At 45.4% G+C, this 20,308-nt stretch overlaps 1 protein-coding gene across 2 annotated transcripts in view; it reads left to right on the forward strand.

Annotated features, from left to right (window-relative positions):
• LOC146866499 (stimulated by retinoic acid gene 6 protein-like) overlaps nucleotides 1–20,308 on the forward strand; it is a 484,943-nt gene that overhangs the window by 96,432 nt on the left and 368,203 nt on the right. Inside the window, exons 4-5 of one of the 2 annotated variants that reach the window (XM_085636594.1) lie at nucleotides 851–922; nucleotides 2,577–2,707. In XM_085636594.1, the coding sequence (XP_085492720.1) occupies nucleotides 2,653–2,707 (55 nt within the window). In that variant the 5' untranslated portion in view covers nucleotides 851–922; nucleotides 2,577–2,652. The remainder of the gene's footprint in view (nucleotides 1–850; nucleotides 923–2,576; nucleotides 2,708–20,308) is intronic. The other variant, XM_085636593.1, reaches the window with a different exon arrangement.

The following is a 20,308-nucleotide window of genomic DNA, read 5'->3' on the forward strand; positions in this document are numbered from 1 at the left end:
ATAATTTTTAAATGTATTATGTCCTTTAGATATTCTTTTCAGATTAAATACCGTTAACACTATTATGTTGGTACTTTCTTAACCACTTACTAATGGACACTGACTTAGATTCGGATCCAATGGACCATCACCCTGGTTTACATTCACTTGGATTGGCTGTTTCCAGCTGAGGGGGCGGAGTCACGTATATTTATCTACCATGGCGGGCTGTTTACTCTGCAACGAGGAACACGCCGTCGCATCTATTACTCTGTCCAGGCTATTGCCGGTAAGTTTACACTTGTAGGAATGTGATTATGCCCGTGGGAACGTACTGTAGCTTGTACTCGTAGTTGTTGGTTATCGCATGTACTGCCTTTAGAGTTTCGGTTTTAAAGCAATTGCCATCAGGATGCCGATTCTATAGCTCACGCTTGGGATATGTATTTATGCATATGTTTTTGGTGTTATTTTGTGTGGTTATGGGCACTCTGTGTGCGACACGGCAAGATTTGATTCAGACTTAGTATTGATGATGATTATCAATGAGGGCGCTTCACTTGTTTCTCGTGTGTGCAACTGGTTGGTTGGTGCGCGCCCTGCTTACTCTTGTGCCTACCGGATTGGATTGTTTTCAGCGCTGTTGTGCGCACTTTACAGCTCTCGTTTTCCACCGGTTTATACGCTTTGGAACAATTGTTTGACATACTTTCATGTTGCTACATTGCCGCCATATAGTGAATGCACTTAGAGAGATTTTATGTAGATAATTTAGAGAGATTGTATGTAGATAATTTATAGTTATATTAGCAATATTACTCTGTCTTGGACTACCAGTTATCAAGAATTGGGTCATTATGCTTCCTTACAGAAACTTGAAGTACTTGACTTCGTGGAAATTATAAGACTTGTCCTCTCACAGGAAAATACATACTGATTCAAGGTATGTTTACTTCTTTGGATTGGACTGCACTTCCTCTTTTTTCAAACATTCACGATACTTTGCACTTATCTTTTTTTTCTCTCTTTTTTTCTCTTTTCTTTCTTCTTTTCTTTTTTCTTTTTTCTTCTCTTTTCTTTTACTTTTCTCATTTTTTATTATTATTCATAAATATTTTCTGACTTCTTTTTGATGTTCATAATACCTGATGAGGTTCATTTAATAGGTGTTTACGAATACCTAACAGGTTGACAATTCTCTAAAAGACTAAGAAAAAAACAACAAAAATTGTCGTTACCCAAAAAATTTTGTTTGTACATATGTTTTTATCGTGATGTAAATGTGTCCGATGTCGATTTGTGTAATTTCATGGGCACTTTTAAATGTTGTTGAAAATTTGTTTTGTTTGTATGATTCTCATACTATATGGTCATCTGTTCATGTTGTAAGTCCTGTGTTTTATGATTTATTTGTAATATTTATGTTGTCTTATCATGTTACAGCCCTGATGAAGTTCCCCTTGAGGGAATGAAACGCGTTGGCTGACCAATCTTTTTACCTACAAAATTTAAATGAAAATTAAAGTGGACATTTAGTTTAAAGAATTTTTTGACTCATTGGACTATCTTATTCGTGCACGCCCATTTTTCATTTTCTATTGACGTTTTATCTGGAGCACAGTAGCGCCATTCAGCGGCTAGCGTTTGGGGTGGATTGCACGACAATCATCACATTTATCTCAAGAACTGGTGTGAGGTGCGGCAAGAAGGGCCCGCCGTTGTTGCAGTTGGAAAATTGTGCAGTTGTGTTTTTATTTATCAGACATCTATCTCCATGAGCCAACCCATCTCTTGCAGCCTATTGTTTGGCAATTCGTGAACAATGGAGCACAGTGGCTGGGCATTGAAGAGATGAATTGTGTTACAGGTCCAATTACAGAAACTCCAAAAGAACCACCCTCGGCCTAGTACCATGATCACGGCCGGACTGGGAACCACAACCGGCCCTGGCAAAGTGTCCGGCCGGCCCCCTCCCGCTGGGGGGGGTGCCAGCAAGCTCTTTGCCATGGCCGGTTGTCAGACGATTTTGTTACAGTGCCGATTTTGCAGAAAAAACGGCCCTGTAGCAAAAACGCCCCCCAGGGGGATTGCCCGGTGCCCGCTACGGCCAGTCCGGCCCTGACCATGATCTCCTACCGCCCCAGGGGTTAGACTATATGCATCTCTGGCGCCTACATCCCTGCCTCCGTTTCTACAAGTGGAAGCTCCTATCACAGATTTGCTACAGTGACCTGCTGAGCAGTGGGCAGTGAAGCGGCTAACTCCTGAAAACATTCTGAAGGGAAGGTTTTAAAAGGCTGTCACGTTCTTGTCGCCGCGTCCCGAGCCAATGTAAATAAAACATTTATATCAAACTATCATTTACTGTTTTTTTTGCGATCAGTGTTACAACTTTCCAAAGGTAAATAACACTTCTTCCTCTGCTGCTGGGAACATATCACAAATGAACATTCTTTTACTTTTGCTAAGTGATAATTTAAACAAAGGTAACAGTCATTATGGTCATTAATGTCCAACTCCACCTTAAGTCAGTTTGTTGGTGATGATCTCTGTATCAAAGGGATTAAGAGCTTCTTTCCATTCTCTTGCCTTGACAGACCCTTAGACTTTGCTGGCGCATTCAACAATCGCTGGACACTCGGTTTTGCATTTGGGGCCATAGCGAATAAGATCATGTTCCTGTTCTCGGAGGGATTCACCCGAGCGGAAGTGCCCAGTTGGGCAAAAGGTAGGCCATCTTTCATAGCAATGTCAGGCCATTTCTCCCCTCACTGACGCTCTAGCTAAATTTCACAATTGGTTGCCTCACTAATGATTCTTATGAATTCTGTGACAATAAATACATTTTGTATTTCTCTTAGGGAAACGAAAACGTGTTGGATTAGGATGCTTGAATTCATTTTAGCCATCGGTAATTGACTAACATTTTAATATTTCTATTATCACACTGCAGTCACCATCCCAATATAGTTCCTTACATTCAAACCTCCAAACATCTAAAACTTTGTCACAATTTGTGAATAATTTACCCCAATGTTTAATTCATTCACTGACCACCCATAAACAAAATACATATCTCTGTGTTTAAAAACTTCCTGAGGAGCAAAAGACATCCCCGTCCCCTGAACCAGCAACAGGACCAACTCCCGATCTAAGTAAAATAAAAGGGGCAGAACTATCAGTAAAAATCACAAAACCAGAACAGACTGCAGGGTCAAATGATGTGATAGGATGCAAATAAGGCAGACGAGATGAAGAGTCCATAAACGCATCAAGGAGGTAACTGAAGTGAGAAACATTAATATATGGCACAGGGGATTCAAAGGAATGTCATACAGATCTTTAAAAGGAGGAACATTTTGAGAAATTGCCCACATATGGAGGTTATCTCTTTCTAGGCATAAAGCCTGTATAAGCTGCTTCAATGGCACAGATCATTTGATGTGGTCAATTAGTGGAAGTGGAGTTGATTTGAAAAACTATGGGGTCTGGTAACAAACTCCATTTTGTAGTACGTTTAGTATTATTATTTGTGCGAGTGTAAATCTGCATCTCTCCTATCTTTTCTATGGAGAGATCCTAACACATGCAAATTTACAACTTAGTAGTAACCATGAGAGGTAACAGGTGAGTGGCTGATGAAAGGGGCATGCTTACTACTAAATGGAGGGGTTTAGGGAGAAGTAAGTAGGGGTTTAGGGAGGATTAGGGAGGGGTTAGGGAGAGACATCCAGTCACCCACAAAAGAGTAAGCCCATTGCTCTTCAACAATGCACTTCTAAATATAATGCAGCTCAGAGCTCCAGCACCACACATGGCCAAACCAAAGGTACTGCTTTAATTAAATTACAAAAGAAATTCCCACCTAACTTAAAAAAATATTTTTTATTATAAATTAATAAAACAGATCTATATAATTATTTTAAAGTAATAATTTTGCTAAAAATTAGTTTTACGTAAATGTATACATTAAAATAGATTGTTAAAATATTTTAGATCGTATTAATACTAAATTAATTTTATTTGCATATATATTTTAACAATAAATGATGTATATTTATATTTTAAACTATTTAGAATAATTAAATTTTCATATAAAATAATTTCCTATAAAGTTTTATTTAAAGGTTGTGTCTTCATTTCTATTGGAAGGTGCTGAAGTATCAGTGGTTGGCTACGTGTGGTGCTGGACTTACTATTGTTTCTTTTTGGTAGTAGTAACTTACATGTATACATTTGGCTCCACGTCCTTTTTTAGGAGGTGGAGACGTGTTAGTCTACAATTGTGCGCCACTTTACACTCTGATTTTGTAGCCAAAACTTGTAAATTTACTCAAAAGTCACCTTTGTGAATAGTCCAGTATGTCTACAGCACAGTAAGATGGGCCCAACACCATTGGAAACGGGCAAGCAAAAAGGAGGGCTTGAAAGGCCGTCTCCAGTGCCTCCGTGTGGTCATTATTGGTGTTGATCTTGAAAGTTGAGTGAAGCAGCTGAGAGTGAGTTAATATCCATCTCAAACTGCATCCAAGGGAGAACTGCATCCAAATGACCCTAAACTGTCAGTCATAATGTACTCAATTTAGCAATAAATCAGGCTTTTTAGCTAATCAACACACCTTCTATTTAAAAGCAGAAAATCCTTCTGTTGCAGCTACAACAGTTATATTGCCTTTTATTAGGGGAGCAGATGAGGTTCGATCCTTATAGTGAATTCATTGAATTTCTTTGCATGTTCTGTGAGGGAGAGTTTCATCTTCACTTCAGAGCCTTTTAATCATGCATACCCGTTCACCTGTGGTTTAAAAAACTGCAGCCATACTTTTGGTGACAGGTGATGTGTTGTTTCATCCACCTTATTTATGGGCATGTCACTCCCACAGCTTGTGAGCTGGTTTGGTCATTTCGAGACAAGAGAAGGAAGATCCATGGGCTACGGCTGATTGTATGCGCACCCCTTAGCTCTATGAGAACACACAACGAAAAGGAATATTCTAAGGTTGGGAATACTTCTCAGCTAAATACTGGTCATTTCTCTGGAGTTCTCGTACTCACAGAAGATGTTAATTATAATCCCCTTGGCTACTACAGCCCAAATACTGATGATGGTGAAACCAGAAAAGGCCAACCAAAAAGTGCTATCTGACTGGGCAATTGGAATTAATTAGCTGCATGTAGAATTACTACGAATTCCTGATCTTTGGTCCTTGTTAGAAATGGGATTTCTGGTTGGCTAGGGCTTGCGCCAAAGCCAGGCAGAAACCACCACTCTAGTCAGGGCAAGGAAGTTACACGCCAAAGATAACCCCTGCTCACCCCCTTGGTAGCTTGGCACGAGCAGTCAGGCTTATCCCTGAGGCGATGTGTAAAGCGTTTGCGCGCGCACCCAGCAACAACACCCAAGGCCCACCACAAAGGAAACTCCACACAAGGTATTCTATAAAAATAGCCTTTGTATTATACCAAACACATTAGATAAAAACACACACTTTACAATGTGCCAACAGGCACGGGCAGAATTTACAAGGGATTATATATACAGGGGACAGGGCCACCTGGACCACTGTCCGGGATTAGCACTCTTAGAACATAGGAAATAAAATTCCTGTTGCACAAAATTACACCTAGCACACAACCAGTCACTACTGGTATCAGGTAAGTACCACCTACGCAACCCTAACCACCTTAGGAAAATATTGCGCAGGGAATCAGGACCTCACTGGCACCACCTGTACTAGGGAGAAAACAACCACCTAAGTATCACTATACCTGTAGGGGTCTAAGCACATAAACACATGATGCATAACATTCAGAGGTGTAAAGCAAAGCACATGACGCATAAACATACATTCAGAGGTGCAGGGAAACACAATTGCGCAAGAACTCACATAAGCCACTACCTGTGGCAGTCCCTAGGCCAACTGGCCTTGTCGGGGCAAGGACGCCCTGTGTCCAGTAGAGACAGGGCAAGGCTGCGCAAGCTGCGCAAGCCAAAACGCAGAGGCCACAACCTAAACGTTGCAGCTGCCCACTAAGTGCTGGGCAGCTGGGAGCTGAGCCTGGGCACCACGGTGCCTCTGAACAAATATGGCATACGTTGGAGCCTCTCCTGGACTCTAAATACGCAATACTTGTGGCCCCCTGAGCCCCTCTGGGCTCTACAAGAAGGAAGTCTCCCAAAACGTTGGAGCGACCCTCTGGCAGGTGGGGCCGCTCTTCTCACCCAGAGAAATGCCCCCGTACGTTTAGAGCCTCCCTGGGCTCTTATAAAAACAATGTAGGCCTCGTTGGAGCCTCTCGGGGCTCGGAAACACTGTCCCCGTCGGCGGAGTCCCTCTGGACTCTGGGGAATCTTTAAGGACACTGATGCCCCCCCTGAGCCTTGCAGGCTCTGAAATAGTGGGGGGGGGCGTGTTGGAACCTCGCCGGCTCTTTGTCCAGGGTGCGCCCTCGTTGGAGCGCACACGCGGTCAGCAGCCACCTCAGCCTTCTTTTGAGCACCCTCCCGGCCAGAGCCCCACTCACCGGAAAGAAGGTGCCGGTCTCGGTCACCGGCGCTAGGGTGGAGTCCCGCTTGGGGAGTCAGGAGGCGACGCTTCTCTCCCGGTCCGGCCCAGCGCGGGGTAGGCTCCCGCCTGGGTCTTTGCTAGTTGGGCAGACGCGATACGCGGGGCTCTCCCTTTCCCTCCTGGGAGCCCCGCTCCAGCCGGCGCCAACTTCCGCGCCACCTCCGGCCCCGCCCCTAAGCAGAGGTTGCCGGCCTTTGTTTCCGGGTCGCCGCGGGCAGCGCGGCGGCCCTCAGGGATTCGGCGGTGGCGATACGGGGTAGGCTCCCGTTTTAAGGTACACCACTGCGGGGTGGGCACCCGCTTGCTTTCGAGGTTCCCCTAAAGCGGGGTAGGCTCCCGCTGGACCGGCAAAACGCGGGGTGGGCTCCCGCTCAATCCGATGCCCCAGGGGGGAATCCCTACGCCGGGGATTCCCTCGGTTGTGACGGGGCGACACCGGAGCGCGCTGGCAGCGCTCGGGCCTCAAAATGAAGCGCTCCTAGCGCTATGCAGTAAATCCCAGCGCTCCCAGGCGCTACAAGCAAAAGGGTCCAGCAATAAAGCGCTCCTGGCGCTAAACGGCAAATAAAAGCGCTTCCAGGCGCTTGAGGGACACAATAAAGCGCTCCCAGCGCTTTGGGGCAAATTACCACAAAGTCCAGCAAAGTTCTTCCCTGCATGCAGCAGGGCAGGGGTGGGGGGCAAGGCTGGACCCAGAGCCAGCTCACTGGGCCTCCAGGCAGGGAGGTAGTCCAGGTGGCGGTCCTCTGGTCCAGCAGCAGCAGCAGCCCCCCTCAGGTAAGATCCTGGCAAAGAACAGTTTCTGTGGGGACACAGCCCCATTTTTATACAGGCAAACCCTTTGTTCTGGGTTCAGGGTGAGGGGGAAAACCAGTCGCAGCTGGTTGGGGAGCACCCTTGATGTGCTCAGCCCCTCACTCTATTCATTGGCAGGGCTAGGGTCGTCAGTCGCACCGCAGGGGGCGGGGCCAGCATTGTGTGTGGAAAACCCTGTCCTATTCAGGACCCAGGTGTACTCCTCCCACCCATCTAGCTGCTGATCTCCCCATTCACCACTGGGTGACTCATCCTGACTCTGGGGAATCCCTAGCCCGTCACATGACATGACCAGCCAATCACGCGACAGACACACTGCACACAGAAGTGCCCACTTCTAGAAGTGGCACTTCCACACTAGGTACATGCACGCCGCACACATCATCGCGCAGCATTCACTCCCACGAGTCCGCACATACCAAACTCGGGCCTGCACACCCCACGCATCAGGAACTACTAGGGACACATACATTCCCCATGCATTCCTATGGGAGGGCAGGCCTATCTCACCACATGCACTCAGAGCACGCACGCACTTTACCCTGGGACACAGGGAAAGTGCGCAGAAACCAAACAATCACCACACCAAGTCATCAGTAAAAAGAAAAAAGTTCAGGGGTGAACCTGCCAGAAGGGCCAAGTCCAACACAACCCCCTTCCAGCCAAAACGCAGGGCAGACCAATCACCACCGTGATGGACTTCCCTGCTTGGGGCGATAGAACACGAACGCGGGCCCGCAACTGCATGGACACCCTCCGGTTCTACGCCACGGTGAACCCATGGAATTCTTTTTAACACCACTGTCTGGACCAACTGGGCTACCCCACTGGTACTCCCAAGCTGTCCGCGGCCAAGACCAGGCCCTAGGCCACCCAGGTGCCACTGGTCTTTGCCTAACCACAGAGTGGGGGGTAGTAACCCCTGGCACATAGCGGCCATTCTCCACTCTTCCTCTCTGAAAGACAGGACTAGACTGCCACTGGTTCTCCAGCCTAGGGTCTACACCCTCAGGCGGACCAGGAGTCTCAGGGAAGGCTCTCCTCCCCCTACCTCTTCTCCTAGGGTTCCTCCTCCTCTGGCGAGGGGTACACCTAGAACGCCATTCCAACCCAGGGTTTAACCCCTCAGGTTGTACCGGGGGCAGAGGTGGGCTCTCCCACCCTCTGCACCCCCTTCCAGAACCCTGCTCCCTACCAACTGGGGCGGTACCTCTGGAAGAAGAACTGGTCGGGACGCCCATTTCTAACAGTCCTCTCGTATGTGTTCCTTCTTGTTCTGGACATTTAAGATGCACTGAGTTCTTGAAAATATGTGGACTATTTTAGGTAGCAGAAAAGATGTTGTCTCTCCATCATCTAAAGAGGGTCGAGGAGACCTGTATTGTGGTCTGGCAAACTCTTTTAACAAGCATATTGATGATATGATGCAATTTCAAATTACATACCAATCCACTTATAAAACAGCATCTTTTTTTAACGGTTTCATATCCACAATTTGAAAGCAACATTACTAAAAATAATACTTGAAACAAAGGATGGAGTGAGAAGAAAAAGAAAAGCCCGTCCTTCTTTCCTTTTTTTCTGTATCCAACAGAGAGAACAAGCTATCATGCCACTTAACTGTCTTTAATGTCTTCAGCTTCAACCCAAGGAAGCCACAATTAAAATATTTTCCCTAGGGACGGATATCCTGGAGGTAGTTTTAAAATTCACAACGTGACAAAAACAGGCATCGTAGCACACCTAAGATGCACTTGGCATCTTAGGTGGGAACCCAGTGATGAAGCATGCCACCAATTAGGTTGGTGGGTGAGGATTCTTTTAAAAAACCTAAAGGTTTCTCAGGGACTTCAGTTGAAGACATGAATGACAGTTGACTGGCATGGGAGCAAGCTCGTTCTCTCTGTTGGATATAAAAATAACACTGCACAATTATTGGTAATATAAATTAGAGGTATGTGAAATTCATGTAATTTGATTTTGCATAATTACACAAAATCTCGGACTGATTCCATGAAATTCCAATAATTATGTGAAATGCAAATCTGTCATTTAGTGCTATATTTTAGTACGAAATGTGTCCTTGAGTTAATTTTTGATGTAAGGACTCGTACATTAAAAGATTAGTGCAACAAAAAAACCACAGCGAACAACAGCTGCTTGCTTCAAGCATAACATGAAGTTCCCAAAATTATGTGAATTACATAGCATAATTAAAATTTTACCCAGGCCTAATATAAATGAATACTTGAAAAAGGAAAACAGGGGCATGTCCAGCCAAGATGGCCGTGTGGACGTGATCCACGGTGGGTCTGCTGCTACCGAGCAATAATGGAAGGAAAACCAACGACAAGACGAATCCCACCATCCAAAAATAGTTAACTCACCAAGAGGCGTCGGATCCTGCTGGTGAGGATATGACCCGATGATGACAGATGCTGAGAGGCCTCGTAAAGCGCAGGTCTGATGGTTGTAGCCTCCCATAGCTGCGACCAGCCCAACGTGCCCTGAGACACCAGGCGGTGAGGACTCAGAGTGACTCGGGACGTAGCGAACAGACGCTGACTTTCCCGCTCACCGAAGACATTAGAACCGACCCTGGATTCCTGAAAAAGGACAGTGAGTGGGGAGCGAGGAACACGGGCCATACCGGTGTGCTGCAGACTTCTTGGTGGACCAACTCTGGAAGTAGAGCGTGAGGCCCCTTGGTCCTGAGGAGCGCTGACCGCAAGCAGAGCCCGCGGTGGTGCAAGGAAGGACACAGAAGTCTTCCCGGCACAGAGGGGTTGGGCAACTGGAGATTTGCTGCTTGCCTGACTACAAGATGTCAGACTCCCGGTGTAGGCCGCAGGCAAGCATGGCCTAGCATGGGCTGGAACCTCCCCACAGCGTGGCTGCACTGAGTTATCAGAGGGGTTACTTTTGCCCAAAGGAGGGGGAAGGCTACCCCTCATGAGAGAGTGGTAGCCTGAGAGACGTTCCTGAAAGATGTATGACCTCGTTAGGGCAACTTGTCGGGACAGCACCCAAGAAATGACCAACACAGAGGCAAGCTTTTCTTACGGGACAGCTAAAGGTCTGAGACACGGGACACGCGAGTGTACGAGATGGGCCCAAATGATTTAAAGAGCATTTGAGTGGTGGGTAGGACCAATATACAGTCAGGAAAACCATGGTGGTTGATGCAACACCTAAGTAATTGATGTGCGCCCTGTACCTGGCTAGAATTGACATGCGGGGATCCACTCTGGTGGCCATTCCGGGAATCTTAATATAATTAACAGAATCAATGTCGCCTGCCCTGCTGCCTAACCTAGAGGCCTACCTCCACGAAGAACTAAATCTCATGGCAATTCCTGGACACTATCTCTGCACACACAGGTGCATTCGAGGATTTTCTTTATGCCGCTCAAAAAACTACAGAATAACAGCTATTTCACCCCACACCAGCTAAAGGAAACCAAGTGGCTACGGGGGAAGAGTACAAGATAGCGCTCACCAAAGAAGATCTCCTCACCTGCATTCGCAAATTCAAGCAAGAATTAAGGGAGGCACTCAGGGCCGACATTTCCACCTTCCTCAAGACATTGAAAGCCAACCTCCGTGGCTGATCTGACACCCTCCCAAAATGCTGACTCATTGGAACATAACCACCACTTGCAGCCTATTAGTTACTGACCACAAAGTAGGAACACACGCAAAACTGAGCACTCCAAAGCGACAAACGATGACATCATCATCTTTATGCTGAAGCCCAGCTAGACTACAATTTGACCCACAGGCCTCACTGGTACTCACCGTGGTGTTGCCCATGAACACTCTCCAATGGCCTCCTGCTGAAGATAAACGCCGCAACATACAAGGCCATCATTGTAATTCCACCTTCCGAACAGTTGCTGCATTGGAGCTATGTTAGCAACAGTGGTCTGAATCGCCTCCAATGCTCTACACAAACCACTCAAGTAATCCGTACAGGGGACCTGTTGTCCCAATTGTATATATTTTAGGGTTTATGATTTTTTCTTTTGCAGGAACTCAGGTGGTGAAGGGAGTTATGGGGGAACAACATCGATCGTCTAGAACTAAAACTGTATGCTTTGGAAGACTTGCTGGAACAGGGGTGGAGGGGGCAGGGGGATGGTAAAGGATAGTCTAAGTGAGGAGAGTATTCAAGGGCAAGACAAGGAGAAATTACAGTTATCATGATGATCAACACTCTCACATGAAATGTTCGAGATATGAATGCCCCAACTAAGCATCATAGGATTTGGAAATATTTGCTAGATCGGCACTATAATACTGTAGCACTACAGGAGACCCACCTCAAGCGATCGGAAGAGCATAGGCTGAAACCCAAGTCATATCCTCTCATATACAAAAATACTCTGCCTCTACAAAACATAATGGGATGGCCTTCCTCTGGAAAAATTCCAACCAGAAGGCTATAAAATGGACAAGGAGGGGAGGGTAGCGTTGGTGAAGGGTCGAATTAGGGGAAAACTATGCACAATTGCTAAAGCCTACACCCCAACACTAGCCAGGCAGCGTTCATAGCTACCATGTTGGCACTTCTGGGAAGAGGGAGACATAATTCTGATGGGGGACTTCAACCTCACATGGCACTCTGTAACTGACAGTACCCACCTCCACAGGTCACCCACGGATAGCTTCCCAAAAAGCCTGAAAGAGGCGATGCGAGAAATGGGACTTACTGATGCCTGGAGGGAGAGTCACCCAGAGAAAAGGGATTAAGCCTTTTTCTCCCACATCCTTCGTACCTACTACAGACAGACTAGGTGTTCCTTACTCAAGGCCTTATTAGGGAAATTAGAGAAGCGACAATACATCCCATTCTTATCTCTGATCACGCTCTGGTGCTTGTTTCCCTGGAGTGGCACAATACCATGCCTAAACCTAGTTGTTGGTTCTTCGCGAGCGTGTTGGTCCATGACAGAAATCTCCGGGACGACCTGAGGAAAACCATTTTGGAATTTTTCCAACTGAATAACCCCTAAGACACCACACCCGCCAATAACTGGGACACATTCAAGGCGGTAGTAAGGGGACAATGTCTGACATTGATGTCGGCCCTTAATAAAGAGAGAACCAAAGAACGCCTAGCGTTAGAAGGGGAATTGAGAACTCTCTAACAGGCCCATAAAAATACACCCACACTAACCCTCCAACGAAAAGTCATCGCCATGAAGGAAAAACTAAATGCAATTTACAATAACAGGGCAGAATTGACATTATTACGTCTCAGGGACACATTCTACATGCATGGCAACACTTAATGCAACAACTAAGAATTAGAAGAGAGAAAGACTATATTGGGGACCTACAGGACACCTTAGGGAATATAGTGGTGAAGGACCTGGAGGAAGCACGGGTCTTTGAGAAGTTCTATAGCTTGCTATATTTGGCTGACCAAACAAGAACACAAACACAACTGGACTACCTAAGCTCAGTAACACTCCCACAGGTTCCAGTAGCCCAAAATGAGCAACTGGGAGAACCTATAAGGGAGGAAGAGGTACTACAGGCCATAGGGACCCTGAAACTACACAAGTCTTCCCGCCCGGATTGCCTGACAGCACAATTCTACAAAACCTTCAGCACTGAACTAATTCCCCACCTGATCTGTCCTTTTAACCACATAGCAGACACCAAACGTGTGACCTCTACAAAGAGCGAGGCCCTTAACACTGTTATCCCAAACCAGGGAAAGAGCCCACAGCCCTGAGGCTCCTACCTCCCTATAGCATTGCTTAATCTAGATGCAAAGTAATACTCCAAAATCTTGGCCTCACGATTAGAAGATCACATGCCTGGTCTGATCCACCCGGACCAGTCCGGCTTTATCAAGTGCAGACAAACACACAACAATATACGAAGAGTGATCCATTTGATTGAGAAGGCAACCATAAAAAACACATCCCAGCCTTTCTGCTCAGATGCCGAGAAGGCGTTTGACTGAGTGGACTGGTCCTTTTTGCTGACACTCTCCAGAGATTTGGCTTTTGCGAAACCTTTATAGTAATTATACAGGCGCCATGTGTCAGGATATTGATCAATGGGGTAAGTTTGGATTCCTTTCTATTGGGCAAAGGAACAAGACAGGGTGCCCGCTCTCTCCATTCCTCCTCACAATTAGTATTGATTCCCTGGCAGCAAAGATAAGGGAGACCTCGATGAAATGTGGTATTGGTTTTGGGTCCGAGGATTATAAGATTATACTGTTCACCGATGACATCTTGCTGACACTTACAGACCCACAACAATCCCTGGGAACACTGAAGGTGGTGCTGAGACGATTTAAAGAGGTAGTGGGCTTAAGCATTAATGTACCCAAATCCTTCCTCCTTGACTTGATCCTGTCTGATACGGAGATGTGGTCAACCTTCCAGTGGGCAAAGAAAGAGCTCACATACCTCGGTATAAAGATAAACCCCCAAGATCTCAGGATTGTTTACAGCTAACTACCCGCCACTCCTTCGCCAATTAAAGATCGATCTTAAGAGGTGGGCTCCCATGTACATGTCATGGCTTGGGAGAATAAATGCCATTAAAATGATGGTTCTACTAAAATGTCTTAATCTCTCCCAGAGCCTGCCTGATGAGTTAGAACAAGATTACCTACCTGGCGTTTAGGTAATCTTTTCAAAATGTATCTGGCAAAATAAAAGAGCACGTCTACTCTTTAGCCTCGAGTGGAAACCAAAAGACGAAGGAGGCCTGGCACTTCCTGACTTAGCCTTATATTATAAAGCGACCCAACTCCGAGTCATTACTGAGTGGTCCCAGCGAGTGTCGGACAAACACTGGCTGCACATGGACAGGGCAACAGTGGGGAGAGTCATTTGGGATGTCCTCTGGAAACCAAAGCCAGACCGTCCCCCCTAATGCTTATCTAAGCACCCCCACGAGTACAACCTTAAAAGCCTGGGATGAGGTACTACGACTGACGGCGTGGACGGCATTTCCCTCAGCATTTACTCCCATACATTATAACCCAGCCTTTTCACCAGCGCTACAACCAGACCCATTTGCTGGGAGGAGGGAGGAGGGCTGCCTCACCCTATCTGATATCTTCCACAACTGGGATATACTAACTTTTGAACACTGCCAGAGTGACTTCCACCTCCTGAACACAGAATATTTCCACTACCTTCAGCTATGTCATTGGGTCCTCCAACCGGAGATCTAGGAAGCGGCTACCAGGGAGCTTACACCAATAGAACACTTTGTGAAGGGAACTGGGACTGCTAAGGGGACCATTTCATTTCTATATTCTTTCCTATTACACACACTACGCTCTTGACAACCACACCACCTTCAATTTTGGGGAGCGCGTACTGGGGCATGGCATTTTAGACACCCAATGGAAGGCCCTTTGGAAAGACATAACGCTGCACAACCACTCTCTAAGACTTTGCGAAGCGCACTATAAAATATTTTACGACTGGTATTTGTACCCTACCAAACTGAGGAAGATACATCAGACTTATGTTGGAGTGTTTGTGGCCTACTAGGGGATTTTCGATATATCTGGTAGGACTGCCCAATGAGCCGGCCCTTTTGGACTGAAATTTTAGCCCAAATCAAAGATATGCTAGGATACTCTATTCCATACACCCTTGAATTCGCACTCCTGGGCCTAGGAGATAACTGACTGAAATATCAAACAAAATAATACCAGGCAATAATGAGAAAACAGCAATTGCCGCAGCCTGGAAAAAGCAGGACGCACCGGCTTTGACACAATGGCATGCACGACTCTGGCAAGCAGTTACAATGGAAAGAAAGAGTAATATTTTTAGAGACGACTTAAAAAACTTTGAATATGCCTGGGGCCCCTTGATCAGTTACCTCTCCAAAGGTCTCCCACTAGTAGCCTGCCCCTCGCAGTTGAGATCGCTTCATCTCTTCCAGTTCTAAACAGTGAGACCCCACCACTAGAGTACTGACTGTAAGATTCATGCTCAACCCCACATCACCCGAGCCTACTGCTAAGCCTTATTTTCATTTTAGGTTATTTCCTGCATTTTTTTTTTCTTTGTTTCAATTTCAAAGAGAGGAGGGCGGACATGGAAGCAGGGGGGGCATAATTTGTGGGTGTTGTGGGGACAATAGTATCTTAGTTCTGGCAAAGATTAATAAGAATCGAGAGAAGGAGGTACCCTGACTGTCCGACAAATGCTGTATATTGATATAGAATATGGAAATCCATAAGGGGATCCCTTTATCAAATGTATTGCCATGTTCTGTATTGGAAAATCAATAAAAGCATGTTTGACAAAAAAAGCAACACTTCTCAAAATGTTTGTTTGCAAAACATATTGCAGTAACAAGAGTGTGCAAATGATTAAGGTGGTTAAAGGATTGTGATTAAGACATAGGGTATACAAGTTAAAAGTATGTTGGTAGGGGTAAAAGGGTAAGGGTATAGGGATATAGAATTAAGGGCTTGGGCACAGGGTTCAGGTTTTGAGGTATGTGGGTTAATCATTGAAGGATTGTGAGTTAAGGATTAGGGTTACGGTGTAAGTGTGTAGGTATAGAGGTTAAGAGTAGGAAGGAAGTGTTAGGGGTACATATTTAAAGGTATAGTTTTAAGGGTTTGGTGTATAGGGGATACGATTATAAGGGTTAGAGAATAGTATTAATAATTTGGGGTACAGGGTTAAGATCTAAGGGTTTGGGGTTGTGGTGTAAGAGATTAAGGGATAAGGGTTATGGGACTAGGGTTAACTGTGTAGTGGTCAGGTGTTAGATTAAAAATTACAGGTAGAGAGGCTTTGAGCTGCAGGCTTTGTACGGTTAGGGGTATACAGGACATGTCTTAAGGGTAAAGGGTTAAGGATAATGGGTTAAGGATTTACGGTGTAGGGAACAGGTTTGGGGAGTAGAGTTTAGGGTTTAAATATATAATTAATATTTACAGGTTTTGGGTGTGGGAGTTGGAGTGATGATTAATGGGGTGTTTAGGTATTAAGGGATATGGGTAGAGAGCTTAAAGTTACGGGTTAGAGGTTAAGGGTTTAGTGTACAGGGTTAAGGAAAAATGATTAAGGGCTTCAAGTATAAGATTGTGGGTTTAGGATTTTTAATATACAGTTTGGAGTACAGCGGTTAGGCGCTAAGAGGTTAGGGATTGAGGGTAAAGCGATAAACCCTGTGATGCATTTATTTATTGTCACATTTTGAAATGTGTTTAATTTAAGATGTGCTGATGTTTTTACAGCTACTTTTAGCCTATCTATTCGTGAATAAAGTGAAGTGTGGCTTTTCACAGTAACACTACCCTTAATGTACTTCAGTGAAAAACACATCGATTTCAAAGTAATGCAATTAGCAGTGTAAAAATAAACTAATGCTAGTTCACAGTAAAAATAATTAACAAGATACAACCTATGTCCATTTTACTAAATGACAACAAGGGCCTGTGTTACCATCTGACAAACTCACATGTAGCACCAGAGGAACTAGATGATTTATAAATGTTGACCAAGTTGAGTAGCATCTGTCATCCTCATGCATGAGTGACTCCTGTGTTTGGATTGGCGACTTTAATATTAAAATTCCCATGCAAAATAACAACTATAATTGTCAGAGACGTGGATTCTGTACCCCATACAGTTGCCTCTAAATCAGATCATCAGGGTGATCATCTGGGCCTAGCATTTCCATAAGAACATCATGTTCTGCTTCTGAAAAGTTGCTTTGCTAGGAACTCCCCTGCAACTCAAACTTGTTCTGGTCAGAGGTCTCGATCTGAAATAGATCATACCACGGTTGATGTTGGCCTTTTTTCTGATTGTTATGATTATCATGTCTATGCTTGGCATTAGAGTAATCATTTACCTCTACCTTTTGTGCTAATTCTCCATACTTTGTTATCAAGCCTTTGTCTTCGCAGAGTGATAACTCAGTAAATAAACATCCTGCAGTGTTATATTCCTTGAATTTCCCCAGAATCCATGCTACTCCAGTAGTGATTGAACTGTGGGAAAATAAGCCCTGATGACATTCAAGATACTCTACCCCATTATGACAAATTACTACAGACTATGAGCAACGATTTTGAGAAGGATAGTTCAGTAACAAAACCACTTAAAGGTTCACAAATTGACTGGTTTGATCATGCTGTCCAATTACAGAAGAGACTGTCAAGATCCTGACATTTCAGGCAGGAAGGCAAAAAGAAGAGATAACAGAGATGGACAGATACCTTTCAGAACACCTTATGACAAAGATACAACATAGGCTACAGAAATGGACACTGGGGGAATGATGGAAGCTGAAGGCCTTCTGGATGTTGGGGCAGCAGCACACTGGTTGTAGGGCTCTCCATATCTATTAGTGTGATAACTGTGTGGGGAGCAGCACAGACCACTGACACCGGAATAGTGTGAAAAAAGGCTGCTCTTACTGAAACAGATATACATCACAATTAAAACCCTTGGCCTGATGCCTTACAAAGCTGCAACCTCACTATACAAGATGTTGCCTATGTTAAACTGCCCTCCACCCATAAAGTGCCCCCCCCACAACATGACCTTTTAACCTTTCACCATAGAACTTTAACCTTTCATCTTTGAACTTTAACCTTTCACCTTTAACCTTTCAACGTCAACCTTTACGACTATTAACCTGTAACTAACCTGACTTCATAATGCACCTTAAAGATTCTACCACTTCTAGGCTTGAACTTGTGTATCCATTCCCTTTCAGCCTGGATTGCCTCTGTCAACAGCATATAAACTTGATAAAAAATGCGAACTTGACTGCTAACTGCGCCTGCACCTGCTTCAAAGCAACAACCCCAAAAAATCACTTAGTTTGCCTGTTCCAACTCAAAGCCAACCAAAACCAAAATTAATAGCCGGTACAATTAACTAACCCGCAAAACGTAAGTTAAAGGTGTGGGAAGGTAGGGGAAAAAACGCTGTCCTAAACCTATGACCAGCCACTGTGTATAACACAAAATGTAACACAAAATGGTGGCTGGTCGAACAAAATGGTGGCATATATATCCCTTTAGCTGTAAAACAGCCCAACTAACCCAAAGGGGAGAAGCAATTGTCTGGACCACTCCCATTCCCCAAACTCCCTAGGGGCAGACCTTCCTATGGTTGGCTGCCCCCCAAGACCCCCTTGGGGAACATGAGGAGCAGCACAGACCACTGACACCGAAATATTGTGAAAAAGGCTGCTTTTATTGAAACGTGCACATCATAAGTAAAGCCCTTGGCCTGACGCCTCACAAGACTACAACCTCACTATATAAGATGCTACCTATGTTAAACTGTCCCCCACCCCTAAAGTCGCCCTCCACAACATTTTGAACCTGCAATTCAGTACCCCCTCCTAGGCCGCTACTCAGCCCTTGTGACCTTTTAACCTTTCACCTTTTAACTTTTACCTTTCACATTTGACCATTCACCTTTGATCTTTAACCTTTCACTTTTAACCTTTCAACTTTAACCTTTATGACTAATAACCTGTAACAAACCTAACTTCCTTATGTACCTTAAAGATCCTACCTCCTCCAGGTGTGAACTTGTCTACCCGTTCCATTCCAGCCTGGATTGCCTCTGTCAGCAAGGAATAAACTTGGCTAAACATGCCAACTTGACTGCCGCCAACCCCCACCCACACTAAGGGGGTAACTACCCCTTTTCCTGCCCCCACAAAACCTAATGCGACAATATCTCAGCAGGATGTACTGAATTATTTAAAAAGGTATGTACAAGACATTACAAGGAACACAAGAGAGGAAACTCAAAGTTATTTTTTCAAAAGCGCCAATCGGCGTCATATATTTGGTAGATCAAAAGAGCACAACAGGGTATAAAATACTCTGGCAACCCTAGTGAAAAAGTGTACAAAGTGCTCGTGCTAGTGAAACAACGGCGCTAGTGACAACGTGAAAAAACAACACAACAGCCGGCGCATGAAGGCAATATATACAATACAGGGTCCATATAACAATTTACTCGATAGTAAGATTGGTATTTTTCTTTTTCCAAATGAACCAAGTTTGTGTGCGCCAAGAACGTTTAGGCTGGTGGGTAATGGTCAACGGCGTTTCGATCCTGTCAATTTAAGGATCATCATCAGGACCTGGGTTGCTTAAATTGGGAGTGCTCTGTAAAGAAATAATTAACGAATCAGAGCGGCGGCCAGGAGACAAGAAAAGGGGAGAGTGTGGGCAAGATAATGCCAAGAGGGATGAGGAGTGTAAAGGAAAGAAGGGGGGGGTGGGGGGGGGGGGAAGGGAAACAAAAGGGGGGGTTGGTATTGGGGGGGGGGGAAAGAAAGGAGAAAAGGGGAGAAAGGGAGGCGGGACGGGAAAAAGGGGAAAAGGGGAAGGAAAAACAGGGAGAGAATAGAAGTGGAACAGGCAATGACTAGAAGCCTACCTTGTGCATGGGGAGAGGGCTAAGTGTTCAGCAATAGGTGAATATAAATGTAGAGGGCACGGGGACGATGCCTCCCTCGGAAAGCTGTGAAAAGGAAGGATAAGAGAATTGGAATAAGGGGTGGAAGTAAAAAATTACAGAGGAAACGGAGGTGGCAAAGCTAGAGGGACTCACCGAAGTAAAAAGGAACTTCGCGGGAAAAGCAACCGATGCAGGGGGAGGACCGGTATGCAGCCTAGGAAAGGGGGGAGAGAGGGGGGCAAAACGTTACCGGCTGTACCGTGGGGTTATGACTGCGAACGAACAAGGACCATTAGAAGCTTACCCGAAGTAGAATGGAGCCGCAGTCAAGGATCTGGTCGCGTAGTTAATTAGCGATCGACAGCAAATCAGGAGTAAATCCAGAGCGGGAGAGAATACCGCGGAGACTAGAGGAGCCAGCTACGTGTGCACCAACTGGGTCGATTAGTGACAGTGAGAGGAGCAACGGAGCTGCCTAAATGAAGGCAGACTGGGCGT

The sequence above is a fragment of the Triturus cristatus genome, chromosome 2_1, assembly GCF_964204655.1.
Source record: "Triturus cristatus chromosome 2_1, aTriCri1.1, whole genome shotgun sequence".
In the NCBI taxonomy this organism is placed as follows: domain Eukaryota; kingdom Metazoa; phylum Chordata; class Amphibia; order Caudata; family Salamandridae; genus Triturus; species Triturus cristatus.